The 26,619-nt window shown below is 37.6% G+C and overlaps 1 protein-coding gene across 1 annotated transcript in view; it reads right to left on the bottom strand.

Moving 5' to 3' along the window:
* Positions 1–401: 401 nt before the first annotated feature.
* The window catches only part of LOC140144564 (cyclic nucleotide-gated channel beta-1-like), a 46,141-nt gene continuing 19,923 nt past the window's right edge, over positions 402–26,619 (bottom strand). The window contains exons 11-24 of the mRNA XM_072166385.1: positions 24,474–24,667; positions 23,347–23,475; positions 21,837–21,978; positions 21,013–21,172; positions 19,185–19,282; positions 10,065–10,148; positions 9,387–9,505; positions 8,256–8,402; positions 7,260–7,543; positions 5,264–5,485; positions 3,163–3,309; positions 2,211–2,368; positions 1,679–1,779; positions 402–756 (exon numbers count right to left, since the gene is read on the bottom strand). Of these exons, the coding sequence (XP_072022486.1) occupies positions 504–756; positions 1,679–1,779; positions 2,211–2,368; positions 3,163–3,309; positions 5,264–5,485; positions 7,260–7,543; positions 8,256–8,402; positions 9,387–9,505; positions 10,065–10,148; positions 19,185–19,282; positions 21,013–21,172; positions 21,837–21,978; positions 23,347–23,475; positions 24,474–24,667 (2,238 nt within the window). The 3' untranslated portion in view covers positions 402–503. The remainder of the gene's footprint in view (positions 757–1,678; positions 1,780–2,210; positions 2,369–3,162; positions 3,310–5,263; positions 5,486–7,259; positions 7,544–8,255; positions 8,403–9,386; positions 9,506–10,064; positions 10,149–19,184; positions 19,283–21,012; positions 21,173–21,836; positions 21,979–23,346; positions 23,476–24,473; positions 24,668–26,619) is intronic.

Here is a 26,619-nt window from a genome sequence, read left to right as displayed (position 1 = left end):
TTGAGGTCTGTTCTCCATCGTGGCTACAATGCAACTGAAAGGTCACGTGACTATATCACTAGAATTTTCGCAAAGCATGATGGAAGATATGTTCGCTCTGCTGTGGTTATTTCTACTTCTTGTTTCCTTTATCAGTCTTGTCTTCCCCAACATCCTCCTCCTCCTCTTCTGTTTCCTTCCCTCATCTTGTTCTTTCTCCTCATCTTGTTCTTTCTCCTCGACCGATTCGCTTGGTAACGTGTCCAACGATATCGGAGGCAGTCTTCTACTCATCCCGATCCTTCGTCGTGGTTTTGTGTCGCTTGTCTCGCTTTTATCCGCATCGCTTGAATCATATTCTTGCTTTCGTCTTTCTCGCTTCTGTTCCTCCTTCTTATCATCATCCGTGATCGAAAACTCAAACTTAAATCCTGCGATGGCATCCGCATCCCTCGACTCGTCCAAACTTCTAAACTTCCTCATGCTTTTTTACCCAAACTGTCCTTCTTGCTACGCAGGCTCTTTTACGCTACCCTTACGGGTTTCGCACCTCTGCTGCGCCTCTGTCGGGCGCGTATGCGCTCTGCATGCGGGTAGCTTATCTTTGGTCTACTGGTGCGTTTTTCATCATCCTCTTGAGTGCCATCTTTTGACGAGTTACTGTCGCTTTCTTCTTCCGTTTCCTTGGGTATTGAGAAATCGTTTGAGTCAGGTTGAGATGGCCTCCCTGAATCTTTGCTGCTCATCCTCCTCACATGATGCTCAATTTCAGTATCACTGTATAAAAATGACAAAAAAAAAAGATAAATAAGAACAAAATATACAAATTTCATAAAATGACAGTATGAAGTTAAAGGATGATCCAATTGGGATGCCAGTTGAAATTCCTACACCACCAGGAAGAAATGACCTTAATCTTCCTCAATGGGATTACCTGAATGGGTGACTCCAATTGGAAAGGCACACCCCATGTGTGGGAGATTAAAGTCATGTCTTCCATAAAGTGTGTATGGATTTCAACTGGAATAGCCCAATTTCATCACAGGGAGTTTTCATCTTGATTGAATGGCCTTGACCAAGTATGGATTTCAACTGGAATAGCCCAATTTCATCACAGGGAGTTTTCATCTTGATTGAATGGCCTTGACCACCATTAATTTAAAAACTGTGCATATGAAAGCCCCATAGAACACTGTAGTGAACAATAGATGGGTTATTATACCCACTAGATTTAGGCACATTCAGGCTTATAGAATCCAACCTAAACATCTGTCAGGACTACTATTTTATAGGGTCAACAACAAAATTTGTAGTTTTTTCAGATACCAAAATTTTGACTCTTTCTTGGAAGTTCACGATTCGCATATTTTGTTTTATTGAATATCATAAATAAAAGTGCATAATTTTAATCATATCTGTCATTTTAAATCCAGTTTGTGTTTTTGGTTGCTGTGCGTCCAATTTTGGTTATCTCGGGCAGCGGGGCAAGCCATCCAGATAGCTCTTCCAGATGAAATCCATACAGAAGACATGACTTTATTATCTCCCACACAAAGGGTTTAGATTCAAATGAAATCACCCATTCATCAGGTAACTCTATTTGAAATTTACACTCCCTGTGTTGAAGATTAAGGTCATGCCTTCCATAGGGGGTGTATGGATTATAAATGGAATAGCCTCATGGTACCCATCCACTCACCTATCTTCACTATCATCAAATGTAAACTGACGGAGTGGTGGAATAGCCAAGTCTTCCAATTCGTCCATTTCATCAAATGTAAACTGCTTCAGAGGAGGAACCTGAGAGTAAAGTACAACCAAAGGATTTCATGACGTCTCTCATCACATGACAATACCCGGGAAACTATAACTCACCATCACTGGCCAACTAGCCTACACAACATTAGTCAGCCTAAAGACTACTATTTTATAGTCGAACATCTTGAGGGCGCTTCAGGGTCAAAATTTCATTTCACAGTGCCAGAGTTAATCTTGATTCTTGCCGAATAAATTTACGAGAATCTTTGCGAGCCAAAATTCGGACCCTGCACTTTGTCACTGCGACAGATGCAGCAGCTGATATTACACTAGAGCGTCATCCATCGAAAATCATATGGTCCCCCCAAAAATGTTAGTAAATTGGTGTGCAACTTACAATACCCTCCCCAGACCATGGCAATTCAAGATAAAGTCCAAGGAAATGTTGAAATGATTTGGAAAGTAATAATTACCTGATCGTCGGTTTCTTCTCTTATCATTTCATCCATCTCATCAAACGTAAATTGTTTTAGTGGATGTGACATATCGGATTCTTCGTCTCGCTCATCAAACGTGAACTGACGACCAGACAGTAAACCATCTGATTTATCTTCATCCCTGCTACTCCATCCTGTGGAGGAAAAAAGAGAGAAAGATGGAAATTAGAAATGGGTTATTCTTGTTGAAATCCACACACCCCTTACGGAAAATATGACATTAACCTCCCACACAGGTGGTGTAGATTTCAGGTAATCGCATTTGAAATTCACACTCCCTGTGTGGGAGATTAAGGCCGTGTCTTCCATATGGCACGTATGGATTGCAACTGGAATAACCTAATAAGAAAGAAGGCCAACAGATTATTGCTTGTACGACTTCATAGTACAAAGCAGTATCATAAACAACCCATTTTGATGCAGAGCACCACATGAAAGTACACACATATGTGCATTATTAGAACTGCTCTAGGGGCATAAGTTTGGACTTGTTACCCACATCATCTACTTCAGTCTCATCCACACAGCACATGGAAATACATATTGATTGATGCGCATTAACCCTAATGTGACCAAAAGTCACAAAAAGCTACAACAGAAAAAAAACTACGAGCGCAAGTATTCCACGGGATGTGATTGTGTCATCATGCCAAGGCACATATGGTGACGGAAATCTTGGCTGACCAAGGCAATCCTCTGTGGCAAGGTATGGCTGTCCACGTATCTAGCACCCAAGGGGTCGGGTTTCAAAACCGCAGGTTCAATCTTTCTCAGAGGGTGCATGAAATTCAAACGAAACTGCCTAATGTGCTCATTCCATCTGAAATTCATACTCCCCCTGTGGCAGATATTTCCAAAATCTTCCACAGGGGTAGTGTGTATTTGAAATGGAATTACCCATTGAGGTTATCTTCTCCCATATTCTTACCTGGATCATCAAATGAGAACTGCTCTAGAGGTGTAAGTTTGGACTTGTTACCCTCATCATCTACTTCAGTTTCATCCACACAGATTTGTTTTTGAAGCATTGATTTCTTATCTTTTTGATCAGTTTCACTGGTTTCTTTTTTGGATTCTGAAAAGGAAAAGAAATCAACACAACATTTTAGGTTTACCAATACTATCTGCTGATTGGCTGCAAGTTAGGTTTATGAATGCTACCTGCTGATTGGCTGCAAGTTAGGTTTATGAATGATACCTGCTGATACGGTTATGAATGCTATCTGCTGATTGGCTGCAAGTTAGGTTTATAAATACTACCTGCTGATTGGCTGTAAGTTAGGTTTATGAATACTACCTGCTGATTGGCTGCAAGTTAGGTTTGTAAATACTACCTGCTGATTGGCTGCAAGTTAGGTTTATAAATACTACCTGCTGATTGGCTGCAAGTTAGGTTTATAAATACTACCTGCTGATTGGCTGTAAGTTAGGTTTATGAATACTACCTGCTGATTGGCTGCAAGTTAGGTTTGTAAATACTACCTGCTGATTGGCTGCAAGTTAGGTTTATAAATACTACCTGCTGATTGGCTGTAAGTTAGGTTTATGAATACTACCTGCTGATTGGCTACAAGTTAGGTTTATAAATATTATCTGCTGATTGGCTGCAAGTTAGGTTTATAAATACTACCTGCTGATTGGCTACAAGCTAGGTTTATGAATACTACCTGCTGATTGGCTGCAAGTTAGCTTTATAAATATTATCTGCTGATTGGCTGCAAGTTAGGTTTATGAATACTACCTGCTGATTGGCTGCGAGTTAGCTTTATAAATATTATCTGCTGATTGGCTGCAAGTTAGGTTTATGAATACTACCTGCTGATTGGCTGCAAGTTAGCTTTATAAATATTATCTGCTGATTGGCTGCAAGTTAGCTTTATAAATATTATCTGCTGATTGGCTACAAGTTAGGTTTATGAATACTACCTGCTGATTGGCTGCGAGTTAGCTTTATAAATATTATCTGCTGATTGGCTGCAAGTTAGGTTTATGAATACTACCTGCTGATTGGCTGCAAGTTAGCTTTATAAATATTATCTGCTGATTGGCTGCAAGTTAGCTTTATAAATATTATCTGCTGATTGGCTACAAGTTAGGTTTATGAATACTACCTGCTGATTGGCTGCAAGTTAGCTTTATAAATATTATCTGCTGATTGGCTGCAAGTTAGCTTTATAAATATTATCTGCTGATTGGCTACAAGTTAGGTTTATGAATATTACTTGCTGATTGGCTGCAAGTTAGGTTAACACCACAGACTATTCGCAAACAGGTAAAGCCCCAGTATCACTCTGTTAATGAGGGCCGATCATTCCATGAAGTGGGACACACACATACCATTGCTATCGCATATAAGCACACAACACTGACGTGAATATGTGATTGTTAGACACGAATGATCGAACAATTGGCCCTCATGAATATGTGAGAATTCACAGCATACAAAGCACAGGGACTTTGGCTGTTGGCAAATAGTTTGTAGTAATCTTTGGGTATCACAAGATGTCCTCAGCTTTTGGCGAAAGTCAACCTTTTGACATTTGCCCTGAGTTTGTGCAACATAAAAAAGTGCACTATTTACATTCAAAGTTGAACTTTTTTATCCAATGGTGCACAATTTAGGGGTAACAACACAAAAACAATTTGTCCTTTTTGTTTAATTTTGTCCATATACAGGTACATTCTATTACCAATTCCCATTTTCTCTAATTTTACTCTTACTCATTTGGCCCATACTCATTTTTTGAAGGTCATAATTGCGCATCACTAAATTTGAGGGTATTGTGAAAAATTGATCAATCAATCATTCAATCAATCAATCAAACAATTAATCACTCGAGTAAACAAACAATCAATCGATCGAACAATCAATCAAATAATAATCACTCAAGTAAACAAACAGTAATCAATCAATCAATCAATAACAATTACCTGATTCTGTCAATATATCAGCTGTAACTTCTTTAGTTGATTGTGCCTGTCTATACTAACAAACATACAAACAAACAAATAAACAAATAAAGACATACCTGAATCTGTCATTATATCAGCTATAGCCTCTTCAGTTGATTGTGTCGTCAACTTCTTTTCATCCACATTAAATGATGCGTCTGTACTAAGGTACCCTTTGTTGTCATATACACCCTTCTCCGCTGCTGATAATGCGTCGCTGTCATCAGCAGCATGGATATCAGCGTTTGTGCTCATAGGAACTGCCGACTTGCTTCTACGTCTGCTCTTCTTTCTCTTAACTGCATACAAACAGACACATACAAACATAATTGTAATGCAAAGATCTTCTTATCAATACTAAAGTTGATTTTACTGTTTGTAACAACAACAAAAAAAGCAGAAAGCAAAGAGTCTTTATGTGGTCTTTGGGCTTGAGTACTCCAGCATCCAAAAACAGTATAAAACTTTGTTTCGGCCATTTTTCAAAAATAACTAGATGGACCGCGGTTCTTGGATGTCGCGGTTTTCGACGCACAGCGTCGACCGTGATGCCTCCACCAAAGGGAGCAATGTGGCACTCAAAAGTTGATACCAAGTTTCAAGCCTCAAGGGCAGACTGAATTTAACATCAGGTGACACCTGGATGACTCGGCTGTCATGATTACCTGGCTGATGGTGACTGTACCCACCAAGTTTTATGCCCATACAACAGTTTTACTAATTTGACCTCAGATGACCCTGGTGACCCCAAAAGACCTTCCAAAAATTTGGCTCTATATATTGACTGTTCCCACCAAGTTTCCTGCCCATACGACAGTTTGTTCTAATTTGACCTCAGATGATCCGTGGATGACCTCTGATGACCCTGAAATGACCTTCCAAAAATTTAGCTTTAAATGTTGACTGTACCCACCAAATTTCATGCCCATGCAACAGTTTTACTAATTTGACCTCAGATGACCCCTGGGTGACCCCAGATGACCCCAAAATTACCTTCCAAAAATTTGGTTCTAAATGTTGAATGTACCTACCAAGTTTCATGCCCATACGACAGTTTTTGCTAATTTGACCTCATATGACCCCTGGATGACCTAATGTGACCTTGACCCACTAACCAATACAAACTTGTTCTGCATGGGGTCAAGATGCACTTACCCACCAAGTTTGAGGAACATGCAACCCCTAGTCTCTGAGAAAAGAGGTAAATAAGGAAAATGGGCCCCCCTGTAGGACTACATGCATCAAAGTATAAAAAGGTCCCCCCCCCATAAATAAATAATGAGGGTTTCCATAGTGTAGCTATGACCCAAGATTGGTTGCATTAGGATTTAAACTGTTCATATGAGACCAAATTTTAACCAAAAGTCTCAAAATAATAAGTTGACCTCAAATGACCTTTGACCTCAGTATATGACCTGATATCACCACCAATATATGAGGGTTCACAAAGTGCAGCTATGACTCAAGTTTGATATAAAATTGGATCGATTAAGCCCATATTTATTGGTCGAGCTGTGAGTTTTTAAATATTGGACGAGACATAGTCGAGTCCAATATTTTAAAACTCATAGCGAGACCAATAAATATTGGGCGTAAAGCATCCAATTTTATCATTATTATGTGTTGGATTCAATATTTTCACACACTTGGATTCATCAAAACATAATAATGGTTGCAATAGGATTTGAACTGTTCATATGAGACCCAATTTACAAGTTTACCTTGTTCGACCTCAAATGACCTTTGACCTCAGTATATGACCTTGAACCTCACCCAAAAAAAAGTATCCATAGTTTTTGACCATGACCCACCTATCCTGAAAATCTGAAGTCAATCCGCCCATCCATGCCCGAGATACAGCATCCGGACGGACGGAAGCACGGAAGGACGGACAGTGCAAAAACAGTATGCCTCGCGGTGGAGGCATAAAAATTTAAATACTATTTCAGACTAGAAAGTCTACTGAGCATATGAGAGAAAACAAAAAGCTTCCTTTTGATAAGATGAACCCTGTTCTCATATACATGGCAAAGTCCACACTCTCCTCATCTAACCTCCTTGATTATTACTCACATTTACGTTTCCTTGGAGGATTATTCAACAGCTCATCATCCGACGAGAAATCTGACGCTGAAAATTTGGCCAGCGATCCTGCCGAACCCATACTATTCCGGAAAGAACCCTTCAAGATGGTAGAGCTGATCTTCTGATTGCGAGCGGCTGCCAGTACAGTGCTGAAGAATTTACTAGGGTTTTTCTCTTGGCCATGAGTCTTGAGTATAGATTCTGCGATCAATGATTTACCGCGACGTTTCTTGTTTTGGTTTTCAGTTGCCTGGTTCTTCTTCAGAATTTCCCTGCGATTAAAGGAAAAGTGCACATATATTGTAATAAGAGTTTTCAACAGCTTAAAAAATATTATGGACAGAAATTTACATAACTTTGCATAGATTAGCATATTTTGCACTTGTATTAGGACACTAAAATTGATATTTTATCACTGATTAAACATGATTATTTAAACTAAGGGCAAGATACACGATTTTGCATGGTGATTAACAGCTGCAGGGTAGGTAGTCATGGCACTATGGGTTTGGGATTTTATATTCATACATACTCGCTATATAACGGCGCGCGTGATTGGTCGAGAGCCGGGCATAAACAGCGTTTATGCCCGGTGGCCCGGATGTGCGATCTCGGGGTAAAGAAAACGAAGGAAATTCATCGCTTTTTATGATGTTCCTTGTTATCTTTGTCATTATTTTGATGAAATAAGAATCACAAAATGTTCTGGTATGTATGAGCAGGGTTCATTCATATATTTTTCATGACTAAGCGGTTGTTTATGCCCTCGGGCATAAGCGGCCCCTCGGGCATAAACAACCGTTTAGTCATGAAAATATATGAATGAACCCCTAATTCCTACATTAGTGGAACCAATGTTTTTTGGCATCATTCCTCCTGAAATTATAAAGATTTGAATAGTTCCGTTTTTCATTTCTTCTTCAAACACTCTTGAGCAAGTGGGCACTTTCATTTTTGGAGGTGTGTATATAAACATTCACTCACCTTGCTTTCTTCTTCAGACTCTCTTGAGCATCTGGGTAGTTGACAATAACCTCCTGCAATGTCTTCTTGTCAAGCAGGAACAAGTTGGCGTAGCCTGGAGAGTATACGTCAGCTGTACGACGATTTCCTGAGCCTACGCTCAACAAGCTGTAAGGGTATATGAAATATATCAAAACAATTCAAAGGGTGATTCTTTTCTGTTATGCCACTAACTTTATTTTCTTGTGAATTGACACAAGTTTGGGTAGCCCTGAAGGTACATATAAACCAGGGTCAGAATTTTGGCCAGAATCCTAGAATTGATTCTCGCAAAGACTATCGTAAACAGATTTTCGTGAATCAAGGTTGATTCTCACAAACTTTTGTGGTTTACACAGAAGTTGATCTGCAAGAATCAAATAATTCCTGCAGATTTATTTGGCAAGAATCAAGATTGATTCTCACTCTGTGAAACAAAATTCTGACCCTGTAAACTGCAAAACAATTTTTCACATCCACTATGCTCAACAAGCTGTAAAAATTAAACAAAATGTTGAATGAAAACAAATCAATAAGCTATCTATTCTTTAAAGGGAAATCAGTGATTTCGCCTAGAATTAAGATCTTGACATTTTTGGAATAAGTTTGTTATGTATAGCCTAGAGAGTACACATTACAAGAATCTTCCACAACTATGTTCAACTACACAGGGTATTAGAAAGTGGGGCTGCCATGGCCTCCCCAATAATAGAGCAATATCTATTATGTATTTTTTAATATCATTATATTAATTTGGACCCAAAACAATAAACCAATCATATAAGAACAAATCCAATTTTCTTTTAAAGGAAAATTAACATCACAGACATTAAAATGTTGAAATAAATATATACATTGTACAGGCAATTGCACATCAAATAACTGAAGAGTCACCAAATTTTTCTCGTAACCATAGGTTTCTATGGTATGGGAAATTACATGTATTTGTGGAGGCCAATGTAAAAATGTCCCCTATTTTTGTTTTAATTTATTGGTTTCTATTAAACAGTAGCGGTCACATTTTGAGGGAAAATCATCAAAAGTAGCCCACTTGGGCTACAAAATTGCTGGTTTGGCAACCCTGACCATAACCTGATCATCACTGAGACTGACCTTATCTCACCAAAGTAGCTTCCACTCTGCAGTGTTGCCAGTACCGTCCGATTATTTTCCCCACCGAGTACTTGAACACATCCACTTTTAATGATGTACATCTCCTTTCCAACTTCTCCCTGTATGGAAAACAATTATTACATTCAATCTTAAAAATTGTATGACTACATTACCGACTTCTCCCTGTATGAAATATAATTATTAGATTCAATCTGAAATACATACTATATTCAACCAAATTAGCGCCTAATATACGTACCGTATATCCTCTAAAAACGCCTCCTCCTCTAATAAACGCCTCAAGTTTTTTGGAAAAATTGAATTAAATAAATGGCTCCTAACTCCGCTTAAAATAGAAAACAATTTCCATGCTATCTTGTGAAAGTAAACTTACTACTGTCCACACACGATCGATATTGGCGTTGGTATTGGCGAAAATTAAAATTCCGGAAATTAACCGGAAGTGATCCTAAGTTCATAGTTATATATAATTTTGCTCATTTTGGATACAAAATTATAATGATCCTAGCAAGTGCTCTAGGTAAAAATCGTTAAAAAAAAATAACAAAAAGAAATAAAAAGCACTATATTTTTTTCACTGATCCAATTATAGGTTCGGCCTTAATATTGACCATGCCCTTACCTTCCTGCAAATGTTAATATTGACCATGCCCTTACCTTCCTGCAGATGTAGTCCCCTGGCAAATACAGAACAGGTCTCAGCTTCAGTACTAAATCTCTCAGCAACATCTTGTCACAGTCCTACAGGGTAAAAAAAAGTAATGACATGATTTATTAAAACTTCAATTTGAGAAAGACAAACAGACAGAAAGACATGGTGTGAGAGTATTTTTGTACAGCAAAGTGCGAATTTTCCTTTCCACCTCGATTAATTTTCTAATAAAAAATTATGTAATTACGACCAGATATATTTCCTACCAATAACTGTATACAATTACTGAACTTGATCATGTAGTCAGGTCTTGTTACATACTTATTACAACATTATATTAACACTCTCCACACAGGTGTTGACTGCAGACGACAAATTACCAATTTTCTTTAAAAATTCATAAATTTCAGAATTATACAATATCATGCCCATATTTGGAATCAGCATGGGAAATGCATTAAAATGAGTACAAACAATCTCTGTATTGGTTCAGTGGTTCTTGAGATAGCTTTTGATATATTGAGAAAACCTGAGACTAGGTATTCTAGTCTCAGGATAAAACATCTCAAAACAAGAACTTTTTATGTTGAACCCTATGGCCAGCAGCTTGCAAAGCAATATTAAATATCACATGGCTATAACATAACTGATTAATCAATTATCTTTGAGAGAACAGTGTGAAAGGTTCACAATCAGGGTAGTCTCAAAGTGAGTTTGAACCCTATGGCCAGCAGCTTGCAAAGCAATAAATATCATAAGGCTATAACATAACTGATTAATCAATTATCTTTGAGAGAACAGTGTGAAAGGTTCACAATCAGGGTAGTCTCAAAGTGAGTTTGAACCCTATGGCCAGCAGCTTGCAAAGCAATAAATATCATAAGGCTATAACATAACTGATTAATCAATTATCTTTGAGAGAACAGTGTGAAAGGTTCACAATCAGGGTAGTCTCAAAGTGAGTTTGAACCCTATGGCCAGCAGCTTGCAAAGCAATAAATATCATAAGGCTATAACATAACTGATTAATCAATTATCTTTGAGAGAACAGTGTGAAAGGTTCACAATCAGGGTAGTCTCAAAGTGAGTTTGAACCCTATGGCCAGCAGCTTGCAAAGCAATAAATATCATAAGGCTATAACATAACTGATTAATCAATTATCTTTGAGAGAACAGTGTGAAAGGTTCACAATCAGGGTAGTCTCAAAGTGAGTTTGAACCCTATGGCCAGCAGCTTGCAAAGCAATAAATATCATAAGGCTATAACATAACTGATTAATCAATTATCTTTGAGAGAACAGTGTGAAAGGTTCACAATCAGGGTAGTCTCAAAGTGAGTTTGAACCCTATGGCCAGCAGCTTGCAAAGCAATAAATATCATAAGGCTATAACATAACTGATTAATCAATTATCTTTGAGAGAACAGTGTGAAAGGTTCACAATCAGGGTAGTCTCAAAGTGAGTTTGAACCCTATGGCCAGCAGCTTGCAAAGCAATAAATATCATAAGGCTATAACATAACTGATTAATCAATTATCTTTGAGAGAACAGTGTGAAAGGTTCACAATCAGGGTAGTCTCAAAGTGAGTTTGAACCCTATGGCCAGCAGCTTGCAAAGCAATAAATATCATAAGGCTATAACATAACTGATTAATCAATTATCTTTGAGAGAACAGTGTGAAAGGTTCACAATCAGGGTAGTCTCAAAGTGAGTTTGAACCCTATGGCCAGCAGCTTGCAAAGCAATAAATATCATAAGGCTATAACATAACTGATTAATCAATTATCTTTGAGAGAACAGTGTGAAAGGTTCACAATCAGGGTAGTCTCAAAGTGAGTTTGAACCCTATGGCCAGCAGCTTGCAAAGCAATAAATATCATAAGGCTATAACATAACTGATTAATCAATTATCTTTGAGAGAACAGTGTGAAAGGTTCACAATCAGGGTAGTCTCAAAGTGAGTTTGAACCCTATGGCCAGCAGCTTGCAAAGCAATAAATATCATAAGGCTATAACATAACTGATTAATCAATTATCTTTGAGAGAACAGTGTGAAAGGTTCACAATCAGGGTAGTCTCAAAGTGAGTTTGAACCCTATGGCCAGCAGCTTGCAAAGCAATAAATATCATAAGGCTATAACATAACTGATTAATCAATTATCTTTGAGAGAACAGTGTGAAAGGTTCACAATCAGGGTAGTCTCAAAGTGAGTTTGAACCCTATGGCCAGCAGCTTGCAAAGCAATAAATATCATAAGGCTATAACATAACTGATTAATCAATTATCTTTGAGAGAACAGTGTGAAAGGTTCACAATCAGGGTAGTCTCAAAGTGAGTTTGAACCCTATGGCCAGCAGCTTGCAAAGCAATAAATATCATAAGGCTATAACATAACTGATTAATCAATTATCTTTGAGAGAACAGTGTGAAAGGTTCACAATCAGGGTAGTCTCAAAGTGAGTTTGAACCCTATGGCCAGCAGCTTGCAAAGCAATAAATATCATAAGGCTATAACATAACTGATTAATCAATTATCTTTGAGAGAACAGTGTGAAAGGTTCACAATCAGGGTAGTCTCAAAGTGAGTTTGAACCCTATGGCCAGCAGCTTGCAAAGCAATAAATATCATAAGGCTATAACATAACTGATTAATCAATTATCTTTGAGAGAACAGTGTGAAAGGTTAGTCAGGGTAGTCTCAATGTGGTTTAACCCCATGAGAACTACCTGCCTATTGGTCAAAAAGAAGTTTTCATTATCAATTGGACCAATCAGTAACATTGTTAGAATAATTTCACCATGCAAAAAAATTGGGGTGAATTATTTGCAAAGCTCCATTTTGATTGGTGATTAAAGTGAAGATATCACATAATTGACCAATCAGAGGCAATGTTAGATGGGCAGGTAGTGCTCAGGGGGTTAAAAGATAGGCTCATCTCTAAACTGCTGCCCTCATTCATCAACCCAGACAGTTGACGAATGAGAAAACTATGTGGGAAAAAAGTGTCAGGCTCCGCTTGTGTCTAAATTGACCTTTCGACAAGTTGTTATTTTATGAACTTCAGAGCACAATCTTGTCACAACAGCGTGGTACACCAGCACCACTAGATACTGCTTCCGCCCAGTGAACAAACCACAAACAAGTGAAAGAACCAGACAGCCAACCATCTGCATCATAACGTTTTTGGGGTCAGTGAGTTTATTTCCAATAAAAAATGGAAGAATAAAAATATCGATGACAAGATTTAATTTAACATTTTGAAATATTAAAATTTATGTTTAAACACATGAAGCAATGTTTTGAAATACTAATTTTGTGATATTGATGATAAGATTTAACTTAACATTTTGAAACATTAAAACTTATGTTTCTAACACATGAAGCAATAATGTCTTGAAATAATAATTCTGTGATGCAAATCTGAAGTGACAACATCTCCATATGGCTCATCACGGTTGACTAATCGAAATATTAAACCTTTGCTCATAACACATGAAGCAATGGGGATGAAATATCATTTTCTGATATGCAACAGAACCGGCAACATCATGACTCAATACGCTTGTCACCGTTGGATCCCATGCCTAATACAATCAGCAGCAGTGTTATACATGTACATGATTTTCACTTGTACTCAATGGATGACTGTTAGGGGACAGATCAGTGATAAGACAATTACATGTGAAAAAACAGGTGGTTGGATAACTACAAATTGTTTTATGGAATGCCAAACTAAATGCACCTGTACCCTGGATAATACCACCATAAGCAGTAATTGCACTGATGGAAGTGTGTCTACAATTCCAGTTTTGTATCCATTGGACGTAGGGCATAGTCTTAGCTGGGCTAAAAGTACTTTGCATAGTATTAAACCCAGCGCATTTGCACAGTTTGCCGGCTCATTATACAGATTACATCTGGATAACAATTTTCTGTGCGAGATACAACCGGGTGTGTTTGAAGGATTAACAAATCTGACACATTTATACCTGGAAAACAACGTACTGCATGAGATACAGCCTGGTGCGTTTGGAGGATTGACCAGTCTGAAGCGATTAAACTTGTCTGACAATTCCTTGCAAGAGATTCAACCTGGTGTGTTTGAAGGATTGATCAATCTGGAGTGTTTATATTTGTCTAACAATTCATTGCAAGAGATCCAGCCAGGTGTGTTTGAAGGATTGACAAGTGTAGAGGAATTAGACCTGGCTAATAATACATTACATGAGATTCAACCAGGTTTACTTGAAGGACAGACAAACCTGGTATTCTTGTCCCTGCGAGACAATGTATTACATGAGATACAGCTTGGTGTTTTTAAAGAACTGAAAAGTCTGGTGTATTTATTCCTGTCTAACAATGAAATATGTGAGATTCAGCCTGGTGCGTTTGAAGGACTATCAAATCTGAGATGGTTAGTTCTGGAAAACAATACATTGCGTGAGATACCATCAGACATGTTTGAAGGACTGGCAAACCTAAAGACATTAGAACTGGAAAACAATGCATTGTATGAGATAGCACCCAGTGCCTTTGGATCATTGAAGAGCTTACAAACATTGTTGTTATCCCATAATATGCTAACCTTTCTCCACCCTGGCACATTTCAAAATCAAACAACGCTTTATGAACTAGGACTAGATCATAACCAGCTTCATTATCTTCCAGAAGATATATGCAACAGCATGAACCAATTAGGTTTTTTAAACCTTTCAGAAAATAATTTGAATCAAATTCCAGTACTATCAAAGTGTACATCTTTAAGAACAGTACACTTGGAAGAAACGGTCAATTTGTTTGTCACCAGAGCAGCAATATGCTGTTACGCATCATCTTTGCCGTGTGAAACCAAAGAACCACCATCCCCGTTCCTAACATGTACACGCTTATTGACTTTTGACTTCCTACGAATTGTCATGTGGTTTATGAGTATCTTTGGCATTCTTGGAAATATATATATACTCTTTACAGCAGATTTGCTACTCGGCATCGAAGTAATAAGGTCCAGTTTCTTCTTATCACATATCTTTCAATATCTGATCTCACAATGTGCATATACCTTATCATTTTGCTATCAGCAGACATGTACTACACAGATTTTTTCCCATCTAATTCTGAATTCTGGCGAAGAAGTGTGTTATGTAGATTTGCTGGAGCCTTATCTGTGTTATCCAGTGAGGCTTCAGCTCTCATTATAACCCTCATAAGCATAGACAGGTTTCTGGGCATCAAATACCCATTTGGAGGCAGACGGTTGAGTACAAGAATAGCTTATGTGCTGGTGGCCATATTGTGGCTTATAGCTGTCAGTTTCGCCATTACCTCATTCATATTATCAGGCGGAAAGTCCGACATTTATGCAGTTTCAGATGTTTGTGTCGGCCTTCCCATTTCCAAGTTCAAATTGTATAAAAAAAAACATGTCTCTCCTATGACATTTCTAAGTGTTAATTATACATCTGAAGAATACATATCAAAGGATACAGACGTTTCCAGCAAGGTGTCCATGTATCTATCAATTGCCATGTTTACTGGTCTCAACCTTGTCTGTTTCCTAGTAGTAGGCCTCTGTTACACATCCATTTTTAACACTGTTAGGAAAACTACCAGAGCCTCTGGACGTTCTCAAAGATCACATGAAGAAATGCGCATGGCTATGAAAATGTCTCTTCTTGTCCTCACAGATTTTTTCTGCTGGGTACCGATTGGGATTTTATCAATTCTTGTCCAGGCTGGTGCAGTTGAAGTCAGCCCTACAGCTTATGCGTGGATAGCAACATTTGTGCTGCCTATCAATTCTACCCTCAATCCCTTCCTATACACCTTGGGTGGGTTTTTATTTGACAAAGTTCAATGTCAATGTTGTAAACATGGAGATCAAGAAGAGCACATCCAATTGAGAAATCAATCAAACACCAGTCAATCAGTTATGTCCTAACATCGCCAAATTGATTTACAAAATAAAAGATAGGATTTTGTCTTTTGCCTATATTGGATAGGCAAAAAACAAAATCCTAGTCTTATTCAGTTTAGTATAATTTTTTCAGATTTGTGATGGGGTCCGATTTAATGGTGACATTAATACCAGCAACATTCATACTGGAAAGATTAATCTTGGGAATTTATGCTGGAAATCACAACACTTCCGTCTTCTCCGCATTTAACTTGGCTACCATCCACTCATGAACTTCCGCGATATAAGCCTCAATTCTACAAACAGCGTGAACAATGCCAATGGGTGTGAGCGGGCAGATGAAAACATAACTTTGAGTGTCATCAGTGTACATTTGGAGTTCCACAATATGCTTTCGAATGATGTTACTTAGCGGAAGCATATCAACAAGAAATAGTTGTGTACCAAATGGGTCCATTTAAAGGAGTATTTGGTGATCCTAGCATCCTCTTTTTATGACATTTTCCAGCAGATATTCAAGAAAAAGCTTATTCCAAAAATTTCAGTTGATTCTGATTTTGCATTTGCGAGTAATGCATGATTATGTGCATTACACTGCTCCATAGACAATGTGTTGTAATTTCGCTCTGGTATACCAGAACGTAATTCAAACGAATTAATCTGCAAGAAATATTTTGTACATAAACATCATGTAGCCAGAGGTTTCCAGTGATATAAAAATCTCAACTTTTTTTGAGAAAAGTGGGGGGGGGGGTGATGATGCTGTGGATCATGAAATGCCCTTTGAAGGTGGGTTGGTGTTGAGGTAGTCTTTGTACAGTGTGTGTATAGCTTAATCATAAGCAAACGCTTACTCGTGTTGTTAGTTGGGAATCTTTTGCAGAAGTATACTGTGTGTATCTTGGTACTTCTTGCATATAAATTTTGTGATATAATTTTGTATGTATATATTATCTGAATAATAACATTATTTATGTGATATTTATTTGAATAATGTTACTCTTATTAGTGGAGTATCATTGAAGAATTAAAATGTGTGAACATTTGGTACTCTTGCATGCCAATGAATATCAGTTGAGTATTAATGTAATATATTTTTCAAGTTTTTGTAAATGATTTATCTCAATTTCAAACTTGCCGCCTTTGGCCTCCGTGGACCAGATTGTGGACCAGATTGTGTCACATATGTTTATTATTTGAGTATGAATGTGATATTTATTCAAGTAGAATTTTGTGATATATGAATATTATTTGAATCATATGATGTGATATTTATTTTAATTTACGCCAAAAAGTTTTTGTCTCTCAAATCCCCAGGCATATAATGTAAAAGCCATCCTAGCATGTAGCCCTATGTGTTGGGCATTTATAGACCATTTTTTAATTAACAAAAACGAATTGGTTGTTTAGTGGCGGCAACAGCAACAAAAAGTGGCTAAAACACCCCACACAAAATCCTGAGTAGCACAAATAGCACAAGGTGTCCCATAAAAAGGTTACATGTAGAAAATGTAGAAAATGAACCGCATTTTGTGATGGTACAACAAAATAATGTCATTTTCAGATATTGTTTATTCATCCTTCTTGTAACTGTGTGCTAAATTTCAATTCCGTATCTACAAAGCAACTTAACTTATGAGAGCAAGATGACATGGGTGTCAAGAGTGGCTAACCATCAAAATATCGCACAATGAAAGTTGAACACAATTACATTTTTGTTTTCAGATTTTTTTTCTTTATTACTTTTTATGTTTCTCTAATTTTTCATTTTTGAACTTTTTTAGAAAATATTGTACACTGAAAATAAATCAGTTTTAGAGCTTCTTGACTCTTGGTGGTAACGAATAAAGGAAAATGGTTATTTGATAAGAACATGTTGTTGGTAAAAGCAGTTCTGCACACTGTATCTCCTGTTATCAACATAGTGAAAGGAATAACAATCCTTTGCATTTAGGCCTTGTTTTGATTTTGTTGACTTGAAATCGCTGCTGTTTGTTTTTCCATTTCTGACTGAACTCTTGAAATGAAACTGAACAAGTTTTATTCTTTATTTATCAGAATAAAATACTGCATCTGCCATGCTAAGGCTGCGCCTACTCAAGTGCCCCCCCCCCCCAAATGCAGGGTGGCTGTGACAGTGGTATATTATAATGAACCTCGTGTTGCATTATGTCACACAAAGAGCTTGGTCCGGAATGCCTGGAATGCGGGCTAAGTACGTAGGTTGTGAACTTGACATTCACACGGGTACTAGTAAAGTGTACATAGAATACGTCATGAAAAGGATATTTATATTTGTTAAGATTAACTTAGATCATTTTCAAAAATCTACATGTAACCTTTTTTGGGACACCCGGTATATACATGTAGCTTTTTTGCAAAGTGTTTGAGAGGCAGACCTCAGTGGAGTATCTTCTGAGGTATACTGTGTGTACATTATGTAGAAAAATGTCTTTGTTATTTGAATATTGCATAAATTATATAATAGCAATGTACATATTGATCTTTACTGCATCAGCACCAAATAATGAGCTATTCCAGTTGAAATCCATATACCCTGGAATAGTGTGAATCTCAAATGGGGCTACATGATGGTTGACTCAATTTGAAATCTACACCCTCTGTGTGAAAGCTTAAGGTCATGTCTTCCATAGGGAATGTATAAATGTCAACTGGAATAGCCTAAACTGGAAGAGTGGAATGAGCTCCGACTCATAATTGGAAGGTTGCGGTTTCAAGCCCTGGCGACACCATCATGTAAGGCGCTTTCTTTCGATTACTCATCACTACCCAACTGTATAAATGGATACTAGCATTCTTAAATGCTGGAAAGGTAAACAGACTCGCCGTGGAGGTGTAGCAGTCCTCCCACAGCAACATTTCATGGTGGAGTCTGGCATAATCACTAACAAAAGAGAGATGGGCACTCCATCTGGCGTCAAGTAAAAAATGCAGGTTCGACTCCTTTACCTTTAACCCCATGAGAACTACCTGCCGATTGGCCAAAAAGAAGTATTCATTATCCATTGGACCAATCAGCAACATTGTTAGAATAATTTTAGCACGCAAAAAAATTGGCATGAATTATTTGCGAAGCTCCATTTTGATTGGTGATTAAAGTGAAGATATCACGTAATTGACCAATCAGAGGCAATGTTAGATCGGCAGGTAGTGCTCAGGGGGGTTAATCTCTTTGATAAAGACCTACCTGAAACAATGACACTTTACTCAATGTCCCCATATGTACATGTATGGCAAGATCTGTCTGCATCTTAATAGGAACACCTTTGATTGCTTCCAATTCATCTATACGAAAAAAAAAACATTTGAAATTTATTCATTACGAAAAGTAACACATTAAAAATTATACTGACTGACATCTTAAATCCCACTGAAAATCTGCACAATGGGCTATTCCATTTAAAAACCACACTACCCCTGTGGAAGATTTTGGAAATATCTTCCACAAAGGGCGTATGAATTTCAAATGGAATGAACACATTAACAGCTCAATTTGAATTTCATACACCCTCTGAGAATGATTCAACCTGAACTGTCCACTGAGGGAGGGTGTGTTTCAAATGGAGCTGCTAATGTGTTCTTTCTATTTGAAATTCATACTCCCCCTGTGGAAGATATTTTCAAAATCTTCCACAGGGGTAGTGTGGATTTTAAATGGAATATTCCAATACATATTGTTTATCGTTCATCTAAACAAATGAATAGAAAAATATAAAAGATTCACCTAATCGCACATACGAGTTCCCTTGACATAAGTGGAATTTTGGGCACAAACTAAAAATGCCCTCCTGTAAAAACCCCACCGGCAAATAAGGGCATGGACCATTAATTCTTGTTGGGATTTTCAAGGGAGCTCTTTATTTGTACGTACGTAAAATTTACCATAAAACAAAGGAGCCCATATGTGCCAGCCATTAGGCAAATCTTTTACGGTATTCAAAAACTTAACTACTGAAAATTAAACAAAAACCTGAAAATAACACTGAAAATTGACACAATACAATGCCGCACTGATATAACGATGAAATGATTTCTGTTCATGTAAATGATCAATCACATTGAAAGACTAGCCCATACTACTAGAATGCACATATGACACTTTGACCTACAAAAATGCTCCATGGCCATACTTTAAGTATTAAAATAGAACCAGGGAGGGGTAAACAGTACAAATGATCATAAGGGGCTGTCCATAATTTTCGCCATTTTCACTTACGGTATAAAAGCGTATGTAACTTTTTACCCCCTCGAGTTACGTACAAATATAATGGCGAAGAATTTCCATGAGTACTACTAACATGACAAATAGCAAAATTGAGATATTGGGTTGGGAAAGAAAGAAGAATAAGAAAATTATGGATGGGCCCTAAAGGGCTGGAATGGGATGGGACCCAAACATGGGTCAGATTTTTGGTCATTTGGTATATCATGTCCCCTTTTTCTAGGCCTTTTTTAGAATTTTTGAGCCTGATATAATCAGTGATGGACATAATTGGACAGTTTCTGCTCCACCTGTCACCTGTGTGTAATATATTTTTTTATTTAATGATTTTTCATCAAACAAATTTTTTATACGCTGATAATGGGTCGACGTACTACTTCCAAGCTCTTTCGTGCTCTATCTGATGATGATATCGATACCGCAAATACCTCATACTGGAACCTTTGTGAACTTTTGGAACTAGATTAAGGAAGGACTACTGACTGAACTTGAATTAGTGACTACACTCTTTACATTGAGTATACTCAGTACAACACAATAAAAAAAATTTTAAAATGTTGAGGTTTACTTGACTTAAAGTGGCACAAAATAATGTTAACACACAAGTAACACTAATGATCCAAATCGGCATTAAATCATTGTAGGACAGTTTTGGGACATGTTGCACTCTGACCTATCGGGGAAAATTATTTTTTGTGCATACAAAATATTATTTTAAATGTTTTACTAGAGGGTGACACAGAACAATATTTTTTTTAATTTTGCCCTAGTCAATGACTACAGTCATACTCACCAACGAGTTCTTTCCTGTCCCATGAGTACATGTACCATAACCGTACTCTATTCTGTATATCTTTTGGTATCTTCCAGTGCTTGAGTAGTGCCATTGTGTTATCCATTCGCCGACGGAAGGCTCCTCGAGCAGCCCCAGCATTACCAACGATATCTCGCATCTGTGGACAAGTATTCACGGCTCATTAATATAGAATAATTTGTGATATATTTCGCCTGCTACTTAACCCTAACAGAAGTTTGTGTACTTAAGCTGGTTTACTGCTAGCAAACTGTGTTACTGTTAGCAGTTAGCTAACCTGGTTTACTATCATTTTGCCTAAACTTTTAACTGGTTTACTGCTAGCAAATTGGGTTAGCAGGTTAGCTAATTATAACCTGGTTTACTAACATCTCACTTAAACCTTGTACTGGTTTACGCTAGCAAACTGGTTTACTGCTAGCAAACTGGATAAGCAATAGTTAACCTGGTTTACTATATCATCTCACCTAAACCTTCAACTGGTTTACTGTTAGCAAATTAGGTTAGCAGTTAGCTCTAACCTGATTTACAATCATCTCACCCAAACCTTAAACTGATTTACTGCAAGAAAACTGGGTTCTGGGTTAGCAGTTAGCTAGCCTGGTTTATTATCATCAGACCTAAACCTTAAACTGATTTACTGCTAGCAAACTGGGTTAGCAGTTAGCCAACTTGGTTTACTATCATCTAACCTGATCACAGATAGTAGCAAAACAAATGAAAAAGACATTAAACAATCAATTAAGGTTCTTCATTAACCAGATCATCAGGCTAGCTAACCTAGATTAATAATATTAACTCACCTGACCAATGATAGTAGCAAACACAAATATACCAATCAAGAAATCTACATTCATGAAGAAAATCTCAAAATTTGTCACCGGCGGCGGCAAATTGCCAATTGTGATCAAGGTTTTAGCTGCACGATACAGGCAAAAGACATACCTAAAAAGGACACACACAAAACAAAATATCAACATTTCATGTTATTAGTGATCATCACAAATTTTATATAAAGTGACCCCAGGAAATTCTGCCAAGAAAGAGGTGTTTGTGTAGCATTAATATAGTGCTAGCAAACCGAACTGGAACGTATAAAACTCAGCTAGAAAGGCACAAGGTGCCGCTGGTCCCCGACCAATGACAGAAGCGAAAGTCAGTCACCCTGCCCTGGCCCAAGTCCCTGGAGACCCCAGGTGGACTCCCGGGACCAATAAGCCGGGGGATTTCCAAATCATCCCGCTGAACCGGCAGAAACATTGTTTGCCGACTAAAATTGTTAAATGTTGCCCCCTTTTTTTTGCCAGGGTGCTCGATAATCTAAAAAATGGGGAACAAAAAAAATTCATGAATTGTCTATTTTAATTATTAACTGGCTCTAACTATATTACAATACAATGTCCAATACCAGCAGCAACGAAAATTGAACATTTTACGCGAAAATTACAAAAAAAAAAGGGCCAAAATTAGAACGCCATTATACTTTTCGTCAATTTGGTCCCTTGTTCCTGGTATTTAGAGCATTTCATCCTGGTATTTTGAGCCAGGGAGGCTACTCCTGCCTCACCCTGACATGCGCATATTTTTTTGGGAGCTTTGGGAGCGCGAGCCCCCTGTGGTAAAAGCAGGGGGCGACAAAAACGAAGGGGCGGCGGAAGATGTAGGGGCGGTAAGAAGAATTATTAAAGAAAAAAGGGCGGGACAGAAGGGGTGGCAAGAAGAATTATTAATGAAAAAGGGGGAAATTTATTGAAAACTAATGTTACTATACTTTTTTGGTCACCAAAGGTATAAGAAGGGGGTGTAACACCTCTAATTCTTGAATATTTAAAACATTTGGTGACAATTTTTTTTATCCACCCCCCACCCCCAATTTTTTAGATTCTGCAGTGCCATCCTTAGTCATGTGTATGATCTTCAGTCGGGATACGTCCAACTGGAAGTAGGGATCTACAAACATCATTCTGATGATGCCTACAGACCATGATAGGCTAAACCGTCACTTCTGAGTTCAATTTTTGGTTTTGTTCCAACAGAGGTGTAAGTGAGGTATCGATCCACTCCCTGAAAAACATGCGAACCAAAGGCGAGCACCTCGCCAAATTTCCGGAAGTGCACAGGGCTTGTCCGGGGAATAGGCTGCAGGGTATCACCCCCTCAAAAAAAATTTTTTTGCTCTTTTTATGACGAATTTATGTTCCAATCCCGGAACATTTCCGGAATTTTTTTTCTTTTTGGCCACATTTCCGGAATTCCGGGAATTTCCGGAAGACTTACACCTCTGTTCCAATGAAATCTTTTAGTAACACTTACGCAGAATTACTGGCATTTTGGGGAAAGACCCATTCGTTCACACCAAATCCTTCCCACACGGATACCAAATAGTAACAGCAGGTATTCAGATGAATCATGTACAGAAGATAGCCAACAGATTGGATCACCCTGTATAATGTGTGAAAATATGAAAAAAAAAGTCCATTCATATATTCAAGCTTACCGTTCCTCTAGAAACAAACATCCAAACTGCCCACAAGAGTAAATTTTCCAGTCTGATATCATCCAAAGTTTTCAAATGTTACCTGAACTGTTTTGAAATTGGGTCCATGGGTCTGGTTACAAATGAGAACGTGGGGAGATTGCGCGATGTCTTCAAATTTGCAGGAGCCTAATTCTCCAAGCAATTGGTCCGGGAGATTAGTAAGATCGCTCTCGTCAGCAGCTTTACAATCTGGAACGCCCGAAACGAACCCCATTGGGATGCGACTCCTTACCTTAAAATCTAGCTCCCCCTTGCTTGCTGCCTTGCATCTCTCCCCCACGTCCTCATTTGTTGTGTTAAAAAACAATGTTGGCATGTGTATTCTATTGTAGTTATATTTTATAAATTGTGTTTTGTGTTGCCTTTTTAGGCCCTCCTGCCTGCTTGATGGCCTGCCAACGCAGGTTTTCAGCATGTCCTGCGGGTGTTTGTACATTCTTTTGATGTTTTTTATGATAAATCAATGAACAAACACATTAATAAAAAAAAGTGCATATGAATGAATGCATAAATGAATGAATGCATAAAAAATAAATAAATGAATTAATGAATGAATGAATGAATGCAAGAGTGTGTCCATGAACAAACAAATGAACCAATAAATCAATAACAAAATAGCATAAATCAATGGATGAACGAACGAACAAATAAACAAACGAATGAATGCATAAATGAATGAATGAATGAATGAAAGATAAATAAATAACTGAACGAATGCAAACCTAAGTATATTTGGTGAATTGGTCCTAGTGTTAAATTATCCTACATCCTAATAACCCCCCTGAACATATTCGGTGAAATGGTCGTAATGTAAAATTTTCCTCCATAATACAACACTGAATATATTTTTGGTGAATTGGTCCTGATTTCAAATTTCTACAATGTACACCCTAATACAAACCTGAATATATTTGGATATGTGGTTCTATTTTCAAATCTTTCCACAAATTCTACGTAGCTATGTACTTTGATGAGTCGTGGCAATCGCAGAAGGATCGATGCTGTGGCAGCGCCCTCTAAACCATAATTTGGATCGCTATAAAATCCGGTGGCAAAATAGAACAAATCCAGTGGGAAAAGGGATAGGAAGTCCATCTGTGAAAATTGAAAAAAAAATTGTCGTATGTACTTGTGGCCCTTGAACATGTTTAAAACAAAACTGCCAAGAGGTTACACAGGAAGTTTTGCTTTAAACATGTTCAGGGGCCAATGACACAAAGGAGGTTTTTCCTGCCCACAACAAAATATGTTTTTCAGCAGGGCTCACCTTGAGATTGGTAGTGATGTTAGTGCTTAAGGATACGATACATGATTTACCGACAAGTGACTCATTTCGAATGCGATCATGAATTTTGAAGAAAAAAAAAAAGTTTCCAGGCTTCGTTGGGACTCGAACCAGCGATTCTAAACTTCCTTCGATTACGCGTCTACCGCTTTACCGCTCGGCCACCGTGGCAGTTGAGCGATGGAGTGTAATGATAAAAGATAAATCTCATAATGCCATCTTTAGCCTTTTGTTTACTAAAAAAAGACGCGTTTTGTAAAGATAGATTAGCCGTTTTATGCATAAATAGCACGAACGTTTGGGAAAGGTTTCAAACAAATAATAAAGACACTGATGTGATGATGAAATTGCATAAGTCGGGAATTATCTGTGTCGCAATGTTTTGTTTTGGTTTTAGGAATTTGACCTTAAAATTTACGACTTCATGACATTATCATTCGAAATCAACAAAAGATATTTCAACACTATATGTCCTCATTCTTTCTCTAGAATGTTTTGTACATGTATGTGAAATAGCTTCAACAATGGTTCGCTGCATAATGGTAAAAATAGCCTTGACTCAAAAAAGGCGAGAGGTACCATATTTACGGATTCAGGCTAAATTTAAAATTGATATAAAACGCTTCGTTTTTTGATCGATTACAAAAATTAATTTTGTCGATAAAGAAATTGTATCTGGCGTGAATTACGCTACATTTTTTATTCCTAGGGCTCTTTGACTCCTTCAAATAATTTTTTTAATGATAGAGTGAATCCCCTGGCCCTCTATAATTACGCACAAAAGATCGACCCCCTTAATGCGGTGGCACTGCAAGCGTGCCGACAAATTTACCGTGTGTATATGCCCTGCACAATGAGGTTGGCATGCACGATTTGATACTGCGACCAGTAAAATATGCTCCAACATCACCACCACACTCCAGGTGAAACAAAAAGCATAGCACTGGGCTATTCCAGTTGAAATCCATACACCTCCTATGGAAGACATGACATTAGTCTCCTATACAGGGTGTATAGATTTCAAATGGAGTCACCCGTTCAGGTAACCCCATTTCAAATTCACACTCCCTGTGGAATATTAAGGTCATGTCTTCCATATGGAGTATATGGATTTCAACTGAAATAGACCAGTCACAAATGAAACATAGTACCCAAAAATTATTATATTATATCGTTTATTATATATTGCGACAGAAGGAATGACGGACAAACTAGAAAAAATAGTACCTCCGGTGGAGGCATAAAAACTGCAAAAATCAGAGAAGATACTTTACCCTTCCCAGAATCCTTTACAACATGATGCATCACCTCATTACATCAAATGACACTCCCATTACTTTATACAGGTTCCCTTTGTTTTCATTTTGAGAGTCCACAGGCTAATCATGGGTCGATCGATAGTCAAGAAATAAGCATATTTTGTAGGATCTGGATGTGATCTGTTCATTGAGGTACATTTCGTTCCTTACGACCCATGTTGCACTAGATATAGCAAATCAGTACAGAAAACTGAAATGGGAGAAATGCATTGTGGGAAGGGAAAGATGTCTTCTCTGATTTAAAATAATGCAGAAAAATAAGGCAAAAAAAAATATATGTTTTGTTTCCCTCAGCGAAAAAAAAAAAAGAAACCTTAAATTATGACAGTATCAGGGACATCTTATATTTATTATTCACTCACTTTATTCATTTTAAAGTGCATAATTTGATTAAAAACATGGAGTATTTCCATTTAAATTCAGTCCAAAAACACACACAAAAA

This window comes from Amphiura filiformis, chromosome 2, assembly GCF_039555335.1.
Source record: "Amphiura filiformis chromosome 2, Afil_fr2py, whole genome shotgun sequence".
Classification (NCBI taxonomy): Eukaryota; Metazoa; Echinodermata; class Ophiuroidea; order Amphilepidida; family Amphiuridae; genus Amphiura; species Amphiura filiformis.
This window is presented reverse-complemented; position numbering and strand designations above follow the sequence as displayed.